An 18,189-nucleotide genomic window follows, 5' to 3' on the forward strand; every position below is an offset into this window, starting at 1 on the left:
CCATCCTACCCTCCTCTGAACTCCTACCTTTTGGATCCTGATCATTTTCTTTCTTTCTTTCTTTTTTCTTTTCTTTCTTTCTTTCTTTCTTTCAGATTTAATTTATTTATTTCAGACATAGAGACAGCAAGAGAAAGAGAGAGCACAAGTGAGGCTGGTGGTGGGGGAGTGCTGCAGAGGGAGAAGAAGATTCCTCACTGAGCAGGGAGCCTGATGCAGGGCTCGATCCCAGGAACCTGGGATCATGACCTGAGACCAAGGCAGAAGCTTAACCACTTGAGCTACCCAGGCGCCCCTAGATCCTAAGCATTTTCTACCTTGCATTCCAGGAGCTTGGGTAGAAGTCCTTCTGCTACCCTCCAACTGTAAGTCCACTGAGGCCAGTGATGGTTCCTGGTCTGCCTCTCTGTGTCCATATTTCACTAGGCACAGTTCCTCAAGAACCAATCATTTCTCAAAAGGTCATCATCAGCCAAAATATAGAATTACCAGGATGTTCACACTCTTTATCTTCATATGAATGCTATATAACATGGCCAATCCACAGACTCTTGAAGATGTAATTCCAGCTGCATTCCAACAAGGAACAGCTCTGTAAGAACCCTAAGAGTCCTGAAATGCTGGCCCTCAGACCTTTCACAGCTCTTCCTGGAAGGCACGAGCACTCATGAGCTGCTGCTCCTGGGTGGGCTGAATCATCTGAAGCTCCTCTAACAAGTAGTATAACCCAAACAGACAGCCTGCTCCGAACCCAGAGCTCCTGGCTGCTCTGAGGGCACAGCTGGCCGCAGAAGGGTACATGTCCTCCACCATGGCCCTGAGGGAGGGCAAAACGTCTGAGCATCTCATTAGCAAATTCCAGGAAAACTTGTCAGCCTTCTTGATGAGCTGCCAACAGAGCAGCACACCCACCACCCATCAGAAAAGAAAGGGAAGTGTCCCTCCAATCTTCCTTGAGCCGTCTGGACCAATGAACAAAGCCAACATTTTGGTGGTGGCCGTGCTACATTGTCTTCTGCAAGGGAGATTCTACAGCTGTTGGATGAAGACCACCAGAAAACATGGCATTTTTTCAACTACAGGAAACAAGAGGTGGGGAAAGAGTACTGGATTAAGAGTCGGAAAGACCTAGACCCGAATCTTAGTTTGGCTACTTACAACCTGTGCAACAGAGGATAGTTTATAGCACTTGAAACTAATGTGCCTAACCAATCGTGAAATACAAGCAAAATAACAGCTAAAGTCAGAGTCACAGAGCCAGGCCTATCTATTATGATTATGGAATGAAAAAACTTCAGTCCTGGTGTCCTTGGTGTAAGAGGCTCCTAATCACTCCAAATTACTATTGCTGGGGCTGTTCTCTGAAGCCCTGACCCCAGCCCAGGAGGAAGTTAGAGGTAGTGCTGAAACCACACCCCACAGCTAAAGTTTGCAAGTTCATGGTCCCAGTTTTATTGATGTGATGTCCTGAACATGAAGTCAAACTCATGCAGAAGAACCATCATATGGGAGAGAAGGGAGAGACAGAGAGACATCCCCACCATCAAAGGGACCACTCTCAACCCAAACCTCTGGAATCAAATTCAAATCCAGCATCCACCACTATGTGACCTTACCATATCACTGAAGAGTAGCTAATATTTACTGATCATTTCATCATGTGTAATATTAACTCCTTCTGTCTTAACGTTAAGAGTCAGGAACCGCTACGATTGCCTATGACAGAGAGAGCAAGATGCAAACCTTGTCCCAGGTCACACAGATAGTAAGGGGTGGAGTACAGAACCACACCCCAGGCAGCCTGGCTAAAGCCCACATGCTTGGCCCCTGTGCTCTCAAAGGCTCTCCCTGGGCTCCACTGTCCTCATCTGCATCCATAAAGAACTACCATAAATGCATCAAGAACAATATGGGAACTGATTGTAACAGCTGGAGAGAACAGAGAAAGAGAGAGATGAGAAAAAGCAACTGTGGCAGTATGTAAATGGTAAATCTAGGTGGTGGGCAAATGAACATTCACTGTAAAAGGTCTTTCAACTTTTCTATAAGTTTGAATATTCTCATAATGAAATGGGGAAAAGCAGCTTCAGGGATCCGTGTTGGTGTATAATGCTGAGTGATTAAAGTAGACTCATTACCATGCAAAAAATAAATATACAATTATGGGGATTTAAATGAGACACTGAGGACAAGCCAGTTTATGTATTGTTTTGCATCAAATGGGTATTTATTAAGTGTATAACAAAGCACCTAGCATTGCATTGCCAAAGACAGGTGCTTAATAAATGATAATCCTTTGACCCTTGAGAAGCTCAAAACCACCAATTTGCATGGAATCATTAAACTTCTGGTCATCAACACATATTTATTGAGCTCCTAGCATATAACCAATGTACTGAGGGGCCATGGGACACTCAGAGGTAAAGATCAGGTCCCCCCAACTAAGAGTCCTACCTGAGGACATTAAACAGTCTATTTGAAAAGTAAATATTAGACTAGATCTCCGATCCATTTTTTCTTTTTCATAAGGGTCAATTCAGGGCAGTAAAAAAAAAAGAATGTTCTGGGGATACGCTTTAAACTAAAAGATGATGAAACCTTCTGTATACCCCGGGGGAAATTTACGTAAGTAATAATGTATACAATTTATTTTACAAGACAGAAAATTGTTAATAACATTATTGCAGCTCCTAAAATGTTATTATCTGGGTATATAAACCTCAAAGGAAGTAACTACATAGAAGAAACTTTACAATCATCCATTAGACCCTGAGCTGCTACTCTGATTTAGAGCTCTCTAAGGACTCTCTGAATTCTATTCTATACTCTACATGTTTCTTGAAGGGAGGTACTTTTAGTGGAAAAAGGGCTTGGATTTAAATAACAGTGAATCACACCAGAGAGAGAGTTATTCCCTTTTCAGTCCTTTCGAATCCTTCTGATTATGCCAAGGAGAAAGTCTCTGTGTGGTGCCAGGACGTCTTTAACACCTCTCCCTGTTTAACAAAGGGACCAGGCTTCCAGCTCCGGCCTTGGCAAGTAATAACCTCAAGCTAGAATATACCCGTTATTTTCCTTTCCTTTGTATCTTATTTGTATAACTGCCTTCTATTTATGGCAACCAATAGTGTTTTTCCATTTCCCTACAGTGACATAAAATTTCCTAAGTATGTTTGAAGTAAAAAAGAGAGACTGATTGAAGGAAAAACAGTAAGTAAGTGATAGTATGGGGGTAGAACGGAAGTGGTGCAAGTGGTACAGGAGAGGCAAAGGGTTGAGAAACATGGGTCTGCTCCAATCTTACCATTTTACAGATGAGCAAACTGTGGCCTAGCCTTTTCCAAGATCCCACAGCAAGCCAGTGACTGAGCAGGCTTTGAACCCACATCTCCCAATATCCTGTCTTGCACCCTTTCAGGGCTGTTGATATTTATTTTGGCTTCTCTCCCTGATCCTCACGCTAAAGCAAGCTGCGGGACAGGGCCAGGAGCAGAAGGAGGAGGAACTGCCTCTCCCACCCTCTTGCCCCATCCTGTCCTGCCCAACCTAAAGCAACCCTCAGCACCCCTAGGCACGTGTCTCAGATTGACAGCACCCCAGCCACTAGGTTCTCAAAGCCCCTGTTCAGGTGAAGAAGCACTAGGACCCCAGCCCCACAGCAGTTCCTTATGCCTCTCAACTTGATGTGTCCGAAACCTCCCTTGCCCAGACCTGCATCAGCCCAAAGAGAGGATTTTCCTCTCCCTTTGCTTCCATCTGTTTCATGCAGGAAAAACAGAAGAAAGCTCTGCTCATTGACTGATGTCCAAGAGGATGTGGTTCCTGCATGGGAGATTTATCCTGGTCAGCCTGGCCTTCCATGAAATGGCATCAGAGTAGGGCAACTGCACTCTGAGTCTGACAGTACAGGATACTCAACCATGACCCCAGGCTGTAGCATCAAATGTGAGGAAATGCAGGCAGAGCACCCAGCACGATGCCTGGCACACAGGAAGCAGTCAAGATAAGGTAGCATTGACATTTTCTTGGATATTTTCCCCTTATTATCAGGTTAATTTGATGAAAGACCTTTTTTGGGTTTTGGGCAAAGTACAGATCAAGGCAACAGGGACTCTGCAAATGGTCAAGCAACATGTGCACTATACAGCCCCGGGGAAGGGGGCTGAATGTGAATGTGGCCCTGGAGTAGTGCAGTTCACAGCCTGCACAATCAGATCTGGGACCCCTCAATGTAATTCACTAAGGATGCCTGAACCAGGTACCAGATGTCAGGAAATCTTGAGTCCTAGCACTGATTTCTCCACTAAATTGCTGAGCTACCTTAGGTTAATCCCTTTCTCTCTCTGTGTCTCAGTTTCCTCCTCTGTAAGGGGACCAAATGTTGTCCGAAGTTCCCTTCCAGCTATAAAATTCAGTGATTCTACAGAAGCAGACTTCAATTTCTGAAGGGCTATCATACAAAAGAGGAAATTAGCTCACTTGCCTGGCTTGAGAGAAGGAGAGCCAGCATGAGTGGGGTAGGAATATTAGAAGACAGCTTTTGCCTCAGTCAGAAAGGAAAATTTAATCAGGATACCTAGCAACAGATGAGGCTGCTCTGGGAGGTGGTGAGTTCCCTGTGGCTTGAGGAATTCAAGTACAAACTGAGTGAGAGAAAGGCCTGTTAGGGCGGGAGCTTTGACCATCTGCCCTTTGAAATCCTTTCTAGGTGATTCTGGTTTCAGAGCTTGGTTCTATTTTCATTAACACTAGGAGACACTCAGCTAGGTCTGGATCTTGTCAAACCCTGCTGATAATTATTAATGCAAGGAACTGGTCTGCTGTGCAGCTCTCAACCATGTAGAGTTTGCACACGTCCACATTCTCCAAATTAAACTCAGTCCCTCCAACAGTGTTAGTGTTTACCTTTGCCCCAGCAAACAAACCCTTTCATTCTGGAAAGAACTAATTAACGGCCTCACCCAGACTTGGGGAAGGGAGAAGATGGAGCCAGGGTGGGGAACCATGTAAAAAACTCAGGAGAATAAACCACATAAACACTTCTAGCATCTACACTCCAGCGACAGCTCATGCTAATTGCAAATCATCTTATCTACTCATTACTGCAGGTACCCTGGGAACTCCTAGCTGCAGCAGCTGTGTGGGACTGGGTGAAGTCACTGCATACAAGGGGTCAGAATCAGGTTGTCCTTTAAAATCACGGCGATTTTTGCTTGTATTAATTCCAATCAGGCGCTCCCAAAGAGAATACATGATTGAGGCTGAATTGCATTGCCTTTAAGTTGCATCCACAAGGTACAAGAACAGCAAGATCTGGCAGTTATCCACTTGGGATGATCAATAAGGGCATTCAGTCGGTCTTGGGAGGGTGGGGTCAGAAAATCCCCACTGTTGTCAATAATTTCAGTGTTTCACTCTTATTTTCAAGGTGAATGAGTCCAAAAAAGTAAAATAAAATCAGCCTGGATGTATGTCTTCAAGGCTTCTATTCAGAAATTTAGCTCAGGGCACCCTTTGCTCTTTAAACAATTTAAACAGATTGTCTTTTCTAGTTCCATTGAATAAAGTGTATATTTACACAGTAAAAGGGTATCAATTTCAATTTAGGGTATTTTCCTGATGGTGAAAGATATTTAGTTTGGCACAATACCAGGACCTTCTGTCTTGGTGACTTTCCTGGAAGGGACTAGCAAACCCATCTAACTGGATGAGAAATGTCTCTCAAATAATGGAAATACAAATGCTCTCATTTACACTGTATTTGGCATTTCGGACAATACTTTCACCCAGACGATCATCTCTGATCTCTTCAAACACTGCCTTGAGGCAGCAGGAATCCCATTTCACAGATGTAGTAACTGTGCTCAGAGAGGTAAAGCCATTCACCCCAAGTCACCCAGTTAGAAATACACAGAGCCTGAGACTAAAAAGCAAGTCCACTCTGTCCCCTACACCTAATCTTGCCTCTCGGATGGTCACACTTGCCCAAGAACAAAGAAAATGTAATTTCACAGTACCTTTCTGCTTCTTGGTCTGCACTCTGCTGTTTGCTCTCAAAGGCGTTGAAGCTGCTCATGTCCACGTAGCCATCATTTTCATTTGCTGTGGACAGGGCTCTGCTCTGATCTTCAAACAGTTTCGTAAATGTCCCAGCCCTTGCAGGCCTCCGGGGTGGAATCTGAATATTTTCATAGTCTGAGTTCATGGCTGGGATGTTCTCATAGTCTGAAGTGTCGGCGTTGGGGAATGAGATGGACCGTGGCTTGGTCAGGGGCAAGGGCAGAAAGGGGGGCCGGGAGCGGTCTTCGAAGGACTCCACTCTGGACACCGTCCTGCTGAAGGGGACACCTTTCCTCTTGCCATCCCTGTAGAAGATGAGGGAGGAAGGGGAATCGGAAGCCCGGAGCTTGCCAGTCCGAGCCTTAAGCTGTGGGGAGTTGCTGAGGCTCCTCCGGTCAATTTCCAAAAGCCTGGCAGGCCCGTGGTAGCTGGATTCTGAAGATGACCTGGAAGAAGACACATTGACATCCACATGCACTTTGTTCTCGGATTTCTTTTTAAACGTCAGCGCCAGGAACCTCTTGAAGGATGACTTCTTCTTCTTGGTGTGCTTGTCTGGGGGCTCGCTCTCAATCAGCAGGGAGGGAGAGCTCTTTGTGATGGGCTTTTTGGTGATACAGGCCAGGTCGAAAGGGGGCGGGATGTCAACCACAGAAGAGGGTGTTGAGGTGCCGCTGGATGGAAGGTGGTTCCTCTGGGAGAAACTTCCAGAGGAGCCAATCATACAAGGCAGAGAAAGGTTGTCATCTTTCCTTTTGATCCTATGGTCATCCAAGCTGGATGCCTCTGACTCCCGGTACAAGGACACTGGAATCTCTCGGCCTTCCACAGAGAATGACCGGGGGTATAAAGTGAAGGCTCTGGGCTTTGCTGGCAAGGCCCTGCTGGCTTCCAGAGGTTTCCCCTCCAATGAAAGAACTGTCTTTCTTGCCTCCTTGTTGCCACCTCGAATGCCAATGGCTGATGAGCCAGCTTCTGGTCCGGTTTCTTCTGGGACGGTTTCTGGGACATAGCCAGCCACCTTCCCGGAGTGGGGCCTGGTCCTCGTGATGATATTCTTCCTGTCGATAGAGACCAGGCCACCCTCAGCATCAGAGTTCATTTCTTCTTTTGTGCCATAACCACTCAGCATGTCTGATGCAGCCTGTGTCTCAGGCTTCTCTCCTTCCTCGGGGTTAGCCCCTTGCTCCAGGTCAACTCCCATCTCATAGGGGTTGGTGAGCGCATCATCTACGGCATCCTCATCCTCTGGCAAGACCACCACATCAGGGACAGAGGGACCCTCCCCAGAGTCACATGAAGTTCCGACAGTGGGGTCCTGCTCCGCACATTCTCCAGACTGTGGTTCCTGCTGTGACTCTAAGTCTTTCGCTGACTTGGAAAAAGAGGAGTAGCTCTCGCTACAGAAAGAGGTGCTCTCAGTCGGAAATAACTCATAGGGACTTCCTGAGAGGGAAGTTACAAAGTCATCCATGCCGTCGTTCTCATAAGGAATGATTTGGCAGCTCTCCTCGGCAGGTTCGTCCTGTACCAGGTCTTCACCTTCTCGAGGGTCCTCTCCCACTTCCTGGGTGACTGCTGCCATTTCTTCCTGGTCCGTTTTCTCATTTTGGTCATGTGGCTCATCCTGGTCACCACTGGCTGTGGCATCTTCACCCCTCTCTTCTGAGACTTCAGGGCTGTCTGTGGCCATCTCCACCTCCTGGACACCTGTGGCCAAGTCCTCATTCTCTGTGGGTTCCTTGCTATCATCTTTAGCATCCCCCTCAGGGGGCCTGTCAGAATCCACACACTCACCTAGAGCCCCTGGTTCTGTGCTGGCGGAGCCTTCCTCACCATCCTCTTCTGCCTCCCTGGGTGTCCCAGGGGGCCCAGGCTCATCACTGGGATTTGCTGGAGCCTCTAAATCAATGTGAGTTAGGATATCACTGGGAAGGACTGCTTCTCCATCCCAAGGGCCCCTGTCCTCCAGGTTATACACATTGTGCTCTTCCACTAGCTTCTCTTCCTCCTCATTTGTAAACGTCGGCTCCTCTGCCCCTGGGTCACAGGTACCATCCTCAGCCCCCACATTCTCAGAAGTGGGGGTTGTGCCTCCATCAGCCTCTTCACTCGGCACTACTTCGGCTGGGGCTGCCAAGTCCTCAGCAGCTCCCATCCCCTCCAGGCCACTCCCCTTGCCTCCCTCCTGGCACTCCTCTCCCCCAGCAGCATCTGGAGGCACCATTACTGCATTCTCCACAGAGCTGCTATCACTGGGTCTATCCTCTTTTGGTGGAGACTTGGGGACCACGATGTAATCCTCGTCAGCTTCAGACTCGGAGCACTCCAAGTTGGACCGGTGCTCTTCATAAAGCCCCCTGTCAACACAGAGCAGCTTCCCGTTGCTGCATTTGTTCAAGCTGTTGATCACGTACACGCTGGCTCTCCACTCACTGGGGGTCGCCAGCCTGGGCTTAGGGGCGATGGGGGGTTTTGGCCCCCTGGACATGGAGTTGGGACTATGGAGACTATCAGGCCGGGGTGATGAAGGGAATTTGGGTGCTGTCACTGGCGTGAGGGGACTGGCAGTCTTTGGCTTGGGAGCAACTGGTGGTTTTGGTGAATCTGAAGGATGAAAATAGAGAAAACAAGGACACAAAAAGTACAGTTACCCTTATTTTCATTCAGAGTGTCCCACTTAGTATTTTCAAGAAAGCACCGAAGAGAGTTTTCTAACCTACGTGAGCCCAATCCACTATGTTCTGTCTTCGGTTTATGTCCCCCACCACCATCTTTAAAATCCTTTCACCTCTACTGATAATTCATTCTGTAAACAAAGTGAATAGATCTTCCTTCTGTACAGAGTCCAGCTAACAAAACTCAACTCAGTGATATACTCCTCAAACAAAGGTGTGCAGATCATTGTAATCGTTCATCCAACCCCCCGTATTAACTGCTTTCTAGTCACCAGGGACCCATGAGACAACGCGGAACTTGACAGTCGCCATCCCTGGGACCCTCACGGACCTTCAATTCATACTACTCTACTCATACTACAGTTAATTCATTGGATACCTACTATCTATATGCATAGAACTGTTGACGGGAAGGTCTTCTAGGGTCAAGAAGAGAAGAATACCTCTGTTGAATACTTGCAGTTGAGTCAGGGAGGCAAGACTAACAAGCACAATTAGAGGACAGACCCTTGGAATATTATTATTAAATAGCCATTATCTCATTCCTTCAAGAACGATACACCAAAGATCTGTGACAGTGATACATGACTCTTCTAAGGGTCACCTCTGAATTCTACATGCGTCAAGACTGGTGTCTAGCCAAGTGCCCTGCATCCAGATTTTATGGGCATCCAGGTTTCATGGGAGAAACTGTATAGTATTTTCCAACATGGATCTTTGCAAAAAATCTTTTGCCTTACAGATGTGGAGGATCTAGCTGACCATATCAGGATAAAGGATGTGGTACTAAAGTACATGCAACACAAGTCAGAGAAGCAAGAGTTACTGTAACAAGGAAGACCTCCCGGGAAAGGTGAAATTTCGGCTGTATTTTGCAGAACGGAAGGGATCTGGACAAATGCAAGGGTCCAGGGAGTAGCTGCTCACTTCCAAGTTCATCTGTCCTGCCACAAGCATGCCTCCATGCCTCCAAGCCCCTGGCCACACTGTGGACAGAGTGAGGAATGAAGCTTTCCAGGAAGGCAATCCATCCTGACTTCTCGCTTTCAAATGCCCTGCTTGGCTCCCCATTGCCTATAGATGACGACACACAAGTCTCCCCCTGAGCCACCCCCGTCTCCCAGGGCCATCCCCACTAAGGCCTGGGTTTGACACAGAGCAGCTTCAGAATGCCCGCCAGGATCATGACAGAAGGGAGTGGAGCAGCGGTCCTAGAGGTCTATTAGCAAACTCTTCTCCCCATGCACTTGACTCCCAGGAAAACCCTTGCAGCACCTAATCCCAGCCATCTGTATAGTTCAGGGCTCTCTGGCAGAGATACTGTGTGAGCCACGTTTATTATCACACAGGTAATTTTCAATTTTCTCATAGCCACATTAAAAAAGTAAAAGGAAACAGATGAAATTAATTTTAACACTATTTCTTTTTTAATTCAATATATCAAAAAAACCCATCATTTTAATATCATGTAATCAATGAATCATGTCTGGATCAACATGTCATCAACACACAAATATTAAAGAAATATTTGACATTCTTTTTTGTACTAAGTCCTTGAAACCTAATGTGTATTTTACGCTTTTCAACACATCACAATTCAGATTAGCCACACTCTAGCTACTCGGTGGCCACATGCGAGTGGTGGCTACAGTGCTCACAGTGCTAAAACTCATGGGAGTTTTAGCTCATCTCCGTAGGACTTTTCCATTGGCACCTCAATTTCAATACATCTGAAGCCAAAGTAAGTATCTCCCCTAAATTGGCAGAGGTACATAAAATTCAGCTGAGGAGTCTCCAAAGGAAATTAAAAAGGCCTGGAATAGCAGGAACACAGGTGCCCATACACTCTGTTCCTGAGGGGGCCTGATTTCAGAGCCTCTTTAGTTGCACTTTGCAAATAAATGAATGACCTCAGTGGTCTGGTTTTCCAGTGTGCAGCTAATTAGGAGAGGTAGGGACTGGCAGTTAGAACACAGCCAGGTGTAAAATGTGGTAGCTGCCGGTAAGAAAAGGAGAGAAGAAACACAGCTGTCAAGACTTTAAAGGCTAAAGCACCCACTGCACCAACCCCCTAACCCATACCTACATTCATCTACATTAATACCCAGGCCAACCACTGACATCTAGATAATAACACAGAGTTTTCAAAATATAAGTGGACTTCCAACTCCTTGTTTCCATAAGCAAATATGTCCTAATTGAAAAAAAAAAAAATCTGTCCAAATTAGTAAAGCACAAAACAAATTAAAAAAACCCCACCACACACAACAACAACAACAAAAACCCACTCAACTATGTGGAGTTTAAACGGCTAACCATAAGCTAATCTGTCATTGTAGAGTAACGGAGTGAGCCTTTAGAGCCTGGTTGCTCTGAGTTCAAATCCTGGCTTTGCTATTTAATAAGCAATGAAACTGAGCCTCGGTTTCTTCATCTGTAAAATGGGTACAATAGGAACACCTACTCTCAAGAAGTTACGAAGATTAAAAGATATGTGTTAAAAGTGCCCAGCAGTCGGCCTTCAAGTAGAAGTACTCGATAAAGAGAAGCTATTATTCTAATAATGTCAGTCTTTGCCTATCGCACATCTTCCCCTGACATAAGTCTTGCTTTATACTGATATATAATACTAGCTTCAAGCTCCCAACATCAGGTGTCAGGCACTGGCATGACATTATTCTCTGAGGGTGGGACTCTCATTTCTCATCCTTAGCAGGTGGTATTTCACATGAGCGCCATGAGAGCTGACAAAGGGACATTTGGGCCATGAAAAACGACCATCACCCTGGCTGCATCACCCCGGCTGCATCACCCCAACCCCCACTCCATCCTTCATCCAATCAAGCTATTGATCTGTGGGCACTGTCTCCTCGAGAAAGGTTACAGTGGGTGTCTCAGGCGTGATCCTGCAAGAAAATGCCTTCCCCACAGGATCCCTTAGGAATGACAAGTATCTAGTGTCCATGTCCTGCTTCCTACTCTGAGGTTCAGGGTGTTTCACCTGCATCCTCTCTGAAATCAAAGGATGCCAGAATCAGAAAGTCTGTTTCTGACCCTTCAGGAAAAGTTGAGGAAACTGAGGCACACAGAGGCGAGGCATATAGATTTTAGCAAATCTGGAGTAGGGCCCGAGTAGAATGTGGGTTTCCTGCTTCCCTGTCTAGTCACTTGAACTTCTGCCTTCACCTTTTTGCCCTTGAGCTTTCTTCTACAGTGGAGACTCAGGACTCCCAGCTTCTACTGAGGCAGAGAAGGGTAAAATTCAAGGAAACTGAGACCAGAGATAGCTGGTCAGGTATGAAATTTAAATAAGGCCGAGTCCAGGGTTCAGAAGTACTAACTGACCATAAGGTGAATGACTGGCTTTTATTTGCTCCCATCTAATTTCCATTAATCTGAGCCAATTAAACAAATATTTACTGAGCACCTACTATGTGCAGGGCACCCACCTAGAATCTTTGGACAAATCAATAAACAAAACAAACACCCTGTCCCTGGTGAACCTTATATTCTACTAGAGGAAGATAAGCAATAAAAAGGAGAAGCATATTACATTATTGTATGTTAGATGATCAAAAAGTCTACAGAAAAAATCAGGAGCTTTTTTTTTTTCAATTTTAAATTGCAATAGGCCTCACTGAGAGGACATTAAAGCAAAGACTAGAAAGATGAGTGAAAGTGTGTGTTCAAGGAGGGCCAGAGTGGCTGGAAGGGAGGGATGAGCAAGCAAGCAACAGGGAGAAGCAAGAGAGGAGGTCAGAGAGGTCACAGGGAGGGCGCAGATTTTGGAGCACCCCCCGCCCCCCAGCAGAAGGAGGACACGCATACTCTGGCTAATGTGCTGGAATAAGTAGAAGTGGTGTGGACGGATGCAAGGACAACCATAAGGAGGCCCTTGCAATAATCCAGGCAAGAGATGAGACCGTAGAGGCTTGGACCAGGTTGGCAGCAGCGGAAGTGGTAAAGAAGAGTCAGATTCCAAACGCGAAGACAGAGCTGGCAGGATTTGCTGGCAGTCTGAACATAAGGTGTAAAAGGAGAGAAGTCAAGGATGAAACCAAGGTTTTCTGTCAGAGGAACTGGGGAAGTGAAGTTGCCACCAACTGAACTGGGACTGAACTGGGGAATTCAACTGGTGCTGGGGAGGGAAAGCCAAAATTTCCGACGGAACGTGTTAAACCTGAGTTTCCTACCACACACCTAGGCGGAGACAGACATCAAGTGGGCTCCTAGATAGATCAGTGGGGGTTCTCAGAGGAGAGATCTGGCTGGAGGTACCCATCACAGAGATGGAATTTAAGGCCTGGGCCTAGTGAGATCACCGAGTGAATGAGTGTGAACAAAGAAAAGAACAGGGCCCAGGAGTGAGCTGCAGTGACCCTGAGGTTATGAGGAGTCAGGGAAAGACACTGGGGAGGAAGGAAAGAAAATGAAGGTTGTGCGAGAGCTTCAGTTTTGCTCCCTTCCTGCCTCCCTCACCAAAAGGAACCTGATAGAGCCCCTATCCTCAGTATAAGGTTATTTGGGTCCCAGATCAATTCTGCATAGAGAAGACCCACAGGAAGAGGTAGTAGCACTGGGGTACATGTAAAAAAACAGGTGGATTTTCATAATCAAAGAAGAGGCTGGATATGCCAGATAGGGAGAATAGAATGTGCAGAGGCCCAAAGGCAGTTAGAGGCAAGCTGTCTGGGAGTATGATAAAGGGTTCAGTATGGCAGGGATGGGGGATTACGGGAAAAATCAGGGCTGGGGCTTCCTCCTCTGGGTGAAGCTGAACCCCCTGACTATCCAGAACTCAGCATGGGCGGGGCTGGTGGCCCCTCTGCTGTCCCCTGTGTTTCTCTAGCTGTGGTATGAAACGTCCTTCTCCCTGTATCACAGAGCCCAGGGGGCTCATACCTCTCTTCCCGGGACCTCCTGGCAATTTGTTATGGGTAAGGATAGCTCAAATGCAGAATACCCTTTGAGCCAAGATGCCAAGAGTTAACTGATAGTGGGAGAACCACAATGACAGGAGGAAGAGATTTTTAATAGCTTCTAGTGATAGGAATCATTCCCAGCCAGCCCCCATTACTAGTTTATATTTTCTCTATTTTAATTAAATATCTGTCACTCACACTCATGCATGCTGCTGCTCCCTTGTCAGTTATGTAGAGGTTAAATGAGAAGGGGTATTGGGAGGAGCACTGGATTGGGAGTCAGGAGCTCTGATCCACTGCTGGCTCGGCCATTAATTAGAGGTGTGACCTTAGGCAAATCCCTTCCCCTCACTGAGCCTCAGTTTCCCCATCTGTGGAGCAAGGGCCCCACACCCAACAGTTAGTAAGTGCCTTCTGCTCCGGCCAACTACAGCATATTTAAACTCATGGCTCTTCATGGCTCTTCTTGTGTCCCCTGATATCTCCTTATTCAGTCCCTGACTCTGTTTCAACTGCAGTTCACTATATTCCCCCTGGAACTCTCATAGCCATATGTTCGAAGAGTAATTATCTTCCAATTTCACCTTCCAATTGCATCTTAATTTAACTTTCATTCCTGGGTGCCTGCTGGAATGTCCAAGCCAAGCCTGATGATTTCTAATTAGGCTGCTGTTAAGCTAGTCTGGTGATCCATGACAGGGCACATACTGGGAAGACTGCAGGGACAAAGTGGGAAAGGCATGGGCCCCAGGCTCAGACAGACCCGGGCTCCAATCCCAACTCTGGCACACATCGTCTGTGTCATCCCAGCCATGATACTTTGCCTCTCCGAGCCTGTTTCTTTCTTGGTAAAATGAAATAAATTCCTCCTTTTTTAATAAGGATGTTAAAAAGTTCAAAGGAGATAACAGACATAACATACCTAACTAACTCAGTTGGCTACAATTTCTTGGGCACCTACTATGTGTTTAGCACTAGATAAAAAAAGCCAGCTCTCAAGCTAGACAGTGTGTATTTCAGTCCTATCTTGGCTCAGTGACCTGCAGCTCAGTTTTCCCATCTATAAAATGGGGATAGCAAGAGTACTTACCTCATAAGGTTACTGTGAAAACTGAATTGACTAAAGTAAAACACTTAAAAGCAGCACCTAGTTCAGAGTAAGTGACCAATAAATATTAACCAGTATTTATTGGCAGCTTATGACACTGTTCCAGACACCTTATAAGCTTTATTTAATCATGAGAACTCAATGACAAAGATCATACTGTCCCCATTTTTCAGATGAGAAACAGAGGCACAGAGGTGAAGTAACCTCCTCAAGGTCACATAACTAAGTATATGGTGGTTCCGAAATTCAGTGCCATGGAGTCTGTGAACCACTATGTTACATGATCAGGGCATGGCACACAGAAATCATTATGTGAGCTTCCCATCGTTACCATCACACTGAAAAAGTAACCAGGTTTATGCTGGAGGCAAGTTACAGGATGGCTAAACCCAAGAGTAGCAACTGCTAAGATTTCCTGGGACCAAACCTGCCTCTCAGTTTATTCAAGCTCATTCCAACCCCCAGCTTCTCAGAAAAGGGAGGGCTTGCCCAAGCCTCAAGCAGGGAAACGTGGGAAAACTGGAACTGCTCTCACCATTGTTTTAAAGTGAGTTTTATTAGGAGCGTAGGAAAAAACTAGCCTGGCTCTGTTCAAGCTGTGCCAGAAACAGGCAGGAGGCGACCTTCTTCCTCCAAGAAGTGGCGCTAGGCACTGGGACCCTGCTCCAGCCTCTCCCAAAGTGGCACTCCTGCTCCCACCCACCCTCATGCCATGACCCACACTCCCTCACTGTCCAGGCATCACACATGCCCAGCAACAACAAAGCCTGGACCTAGGAAGGCTGCTTCCACACTCCCAAGTCCGCGAGGGTCTCCTTTCTCAAATCAGTCCAGCCAAATGTCTCCTGTCTGCACTTAACTCTTTAGACAATGACTGTTTTCATTAAAAAGACTTAAAAAAGAAAAAAAACCCACAACACACACACACACACACACACACACAAGGCAGCAGGATATGGTTCTAAGACAGCCAAAATGGTGGCTTCCTGTTTCTTTAGGGATGTGTGTTTTGGAGTATGGCTTCGGACAAGGGTGTTGGTCCGGGAGGGGGCTGCCTTCTGCTTAATTTTAAAAAGAGAAAGAAAAAAAGAATGACTATCGCTCCTTGGCAGGGAAATTAGGTTAGCTGAGTCTGTTGCCTCGCAAACTCGCCTCTTCTAGGGAACTTTCTGCCCTCGGGGTGGATGGAGTTAGGAATCCCGGGAACAGTTCCAGGCATCGCCCATCTGAGTCTCAGTCACTAAATCCGTTAAATGGCACTCCTCTGAAGGGACTGCTACTATTCCCGATCAAACGCTTTCTGAATTTCCCGGAATCCCTGAACTGGTAGAGTCAGATTCACGAGGCAGAGAGACTCGAGGGATGGGAGTGAACGTCTGGAGTGCCGCTCAGCCTCGGCAAGTCCCCCTTGGCGTTAGGTCCCTTGTGGGAGGCACAAAAAGGGCCCCCGGCCAGGGCGCTGCGAGGGAGGGGAGCGCTGCCTGGGGGGGTGGGAGGGATAATTTAGGGCTTTCTAGTCTCCTCCGCGGACTGAGCTCCGAAGTCTCGGGGTCTAGGAGAAACGAGGGGGCAGGCATCGTCTTAAGAGTGCGCAGCCGGGTACTGAGGGGCCAGGAATAGACCCCAGTGTGGGGAAGAGCTGCGGAAGGACCCCGGGGCCCAGGAGGGGCCTCTGAGGGGGCAGCGAGGGCCTGGCGGGAACCCCGAGGAGCCGGGGTGAGGATTCAGGGGCGCGACCAAGTCGCCTTCGCGAAAGGAGCGTCTCTCGGTTGCCGAGTGGTGCCCCACACAGTGGTCGCGGTGGGAGCGGGCGGAGCGCGTACGCGGCCAGGGTGCGGCCTCGCCGAGCCCGAGGGAGCGTCCCTCAGGCGCGGCGTCTCGGACAGAGGCCCCCAGATGAGTCTCAGCCTCCTCGGAGGGGGGACTCCTGACCCGCCCATATCTCGGCCGCAGCCGAGCAGAGTGGGAAGGTCGGGGGATTTTCGGCGGCTCGCTCCAGGCGCCCCGTGGGCTCCAACTTGAAACGCCTGGCGCGGACACCTCGCGCGCGTCCCTCGGCGCCAGAGGTCGAGCGGAGCCTCCTACCTGCTCTGTTCATCTTCCAGCACGCGCAGCCCGTGGCCGCCCGTCAGTCAGTCAGTCTGTCCGTCCCAGCGCGAGTCCGCGCGCCGCCTCACTCCATGGCCGCCCCGCGGGGCCCGCACTTCCAGGCGCCCGCCCCGCCCCCCGGCGCGCGCCGGAGTCCGCGCGGCGCGCAGGGCAAGTGGGGGCGCGGGGCGCGAGCCTCCGGGCTGGGCGGGGCGGAACGGGGAGGGGAGGGGGCGCGAGCGCGGAGCGCGTGAGGCGGTGGCCGGGGCAGCGTGCGGCGTCGCGTTCGCTTGCGATTCCGCGCGGAGCGCGGGGCAAGTGGGGGCGCGGGGCTCGAGCCTCTGGGACTGGGCCGCGCTGGCAGTGGACCGGGAAGGGGAGGGGGCGCGAGTGCGCCGCGCGTGGGGCGGCGGCCGGGGCAGCGCCCGGCGTCGCGTCCGCTCCCAGTCCGGGCTCTGCAACGGGCGCGCTGCGCTCTGGGCGCCGCGCCTCTGCCGCCGCCGCGCCTCCGCCCCCTCCTAGACGTTTCCTCCCGCTCTGAGGAAGGTTTTTTTTTTGTTTTTTTTTGTTTTTTTTTTGTTTTTTCTCTTTCTGCTCTGTCAGGGATCGCAGGAGACGAGGGGCGAGGCGTCCCCGCGCACATTTAAAGGGGCCGTGGTGACTGGGGGAGCCGCGCGAGGTTCAAGGGACTAGGATCAATTGAGGGGAAGGAAGGAGCCAGCAAGTGGGCTTCCAGAGACGTCCTGCTCCGCTCGTCCAAGGGTCCATCCATCTCTTTCTTTTCAATACGGGTATGCATTAGGTCGTGTATCAGGCGCTGTGCTGAGAGCAGAGTAAGACCGCTCCCAGTTCTTACCCTCATGGAGCTTAGATGGGAAGTCAGTGGAGACACAAGACAAGCAATATCATTTCAGAGAAAGTGATAAATGCCTTGAGAGAGATAAGCCAGGGTAATGGGGCAGAGCACTGACTCTCCCAAAGTGTGCAGATGAGCATTGGAATTGTTAGAAATACAAATTCTCAGGACACCCCACCCCAAGACTTACTGAATCAGAAATCCTGTGTCTAACAAACCCTTCAGGTCCTTCTGATATAAGCTGAAGTTTGAGAACCACTGTGTAGAGAAAGGGTGATCAAGGAAGACCTCCCTGAGGAGGTGAGATGGAGAGGGAGAACTGGCTGATTAGCCTTTCTTTGTTCCCTCAGCGCACACTGGCCAGCTCCTCCCCGGGACTAGACCTGGTGCTAGATGGTATGGATGACTCTAACCAAGCCTTTGCCCTTGAGGTTCTGGTCTGATTGGCCATGCAAACATAGGCAGATAGCTCTGCTT

General features: G+C 48.5%; 1 protein-coding gene across 3 annotated transcripts in view; it reads right to left on the bottom strand.

Annotated features, from left to right (window-relative positions):
* Positions 1-16,878, bottom strand: part of LOC111143940 (FYVE, RhoGEF and PH domain containing 5) — a 120,654-nt gene extending 103,776 nt beyond the window's left edge. For 2 of the 3 annotated variants that reach the window (XM_022497976.1, XM_022497977.1), the window contains exon 1: positions 6,018-8,602. In XM_022497976.1, coding sequence (XP_022353684.1) covers positions 6,018-8,551 — 2,534 coding nt within the window. In that variant the 5' untranslated portion in view covers positions 8,552-8,602. Of the gene's footprint in view, positions 1-6,017; positions 8,668-16,853 lie in introns of those variants that run through there. The other variant, XM_022497975.1, reaches the window with a different exon arrangement.
* Positions 16,879-18,189: the final 1,311 nt, after the last annotated feature.

The sequence above is a fragment of the Enhydra lutris genome, unplaced genomic scaffold (assembly GCF_002288905.1).
Source record: "Enhydra lutris kenyoni isolate GAN:26980312 unplaced genomic scaffold, ASM228890v2 scaffoldscaffold10, whole genome shotgun sequence".
Taxonomy (NCBI): Eukaryota; Metazoa; Chordata; class Mammalia; order Carnivora; family Mustelidae; genus Enhydra; species Enhydra lutris.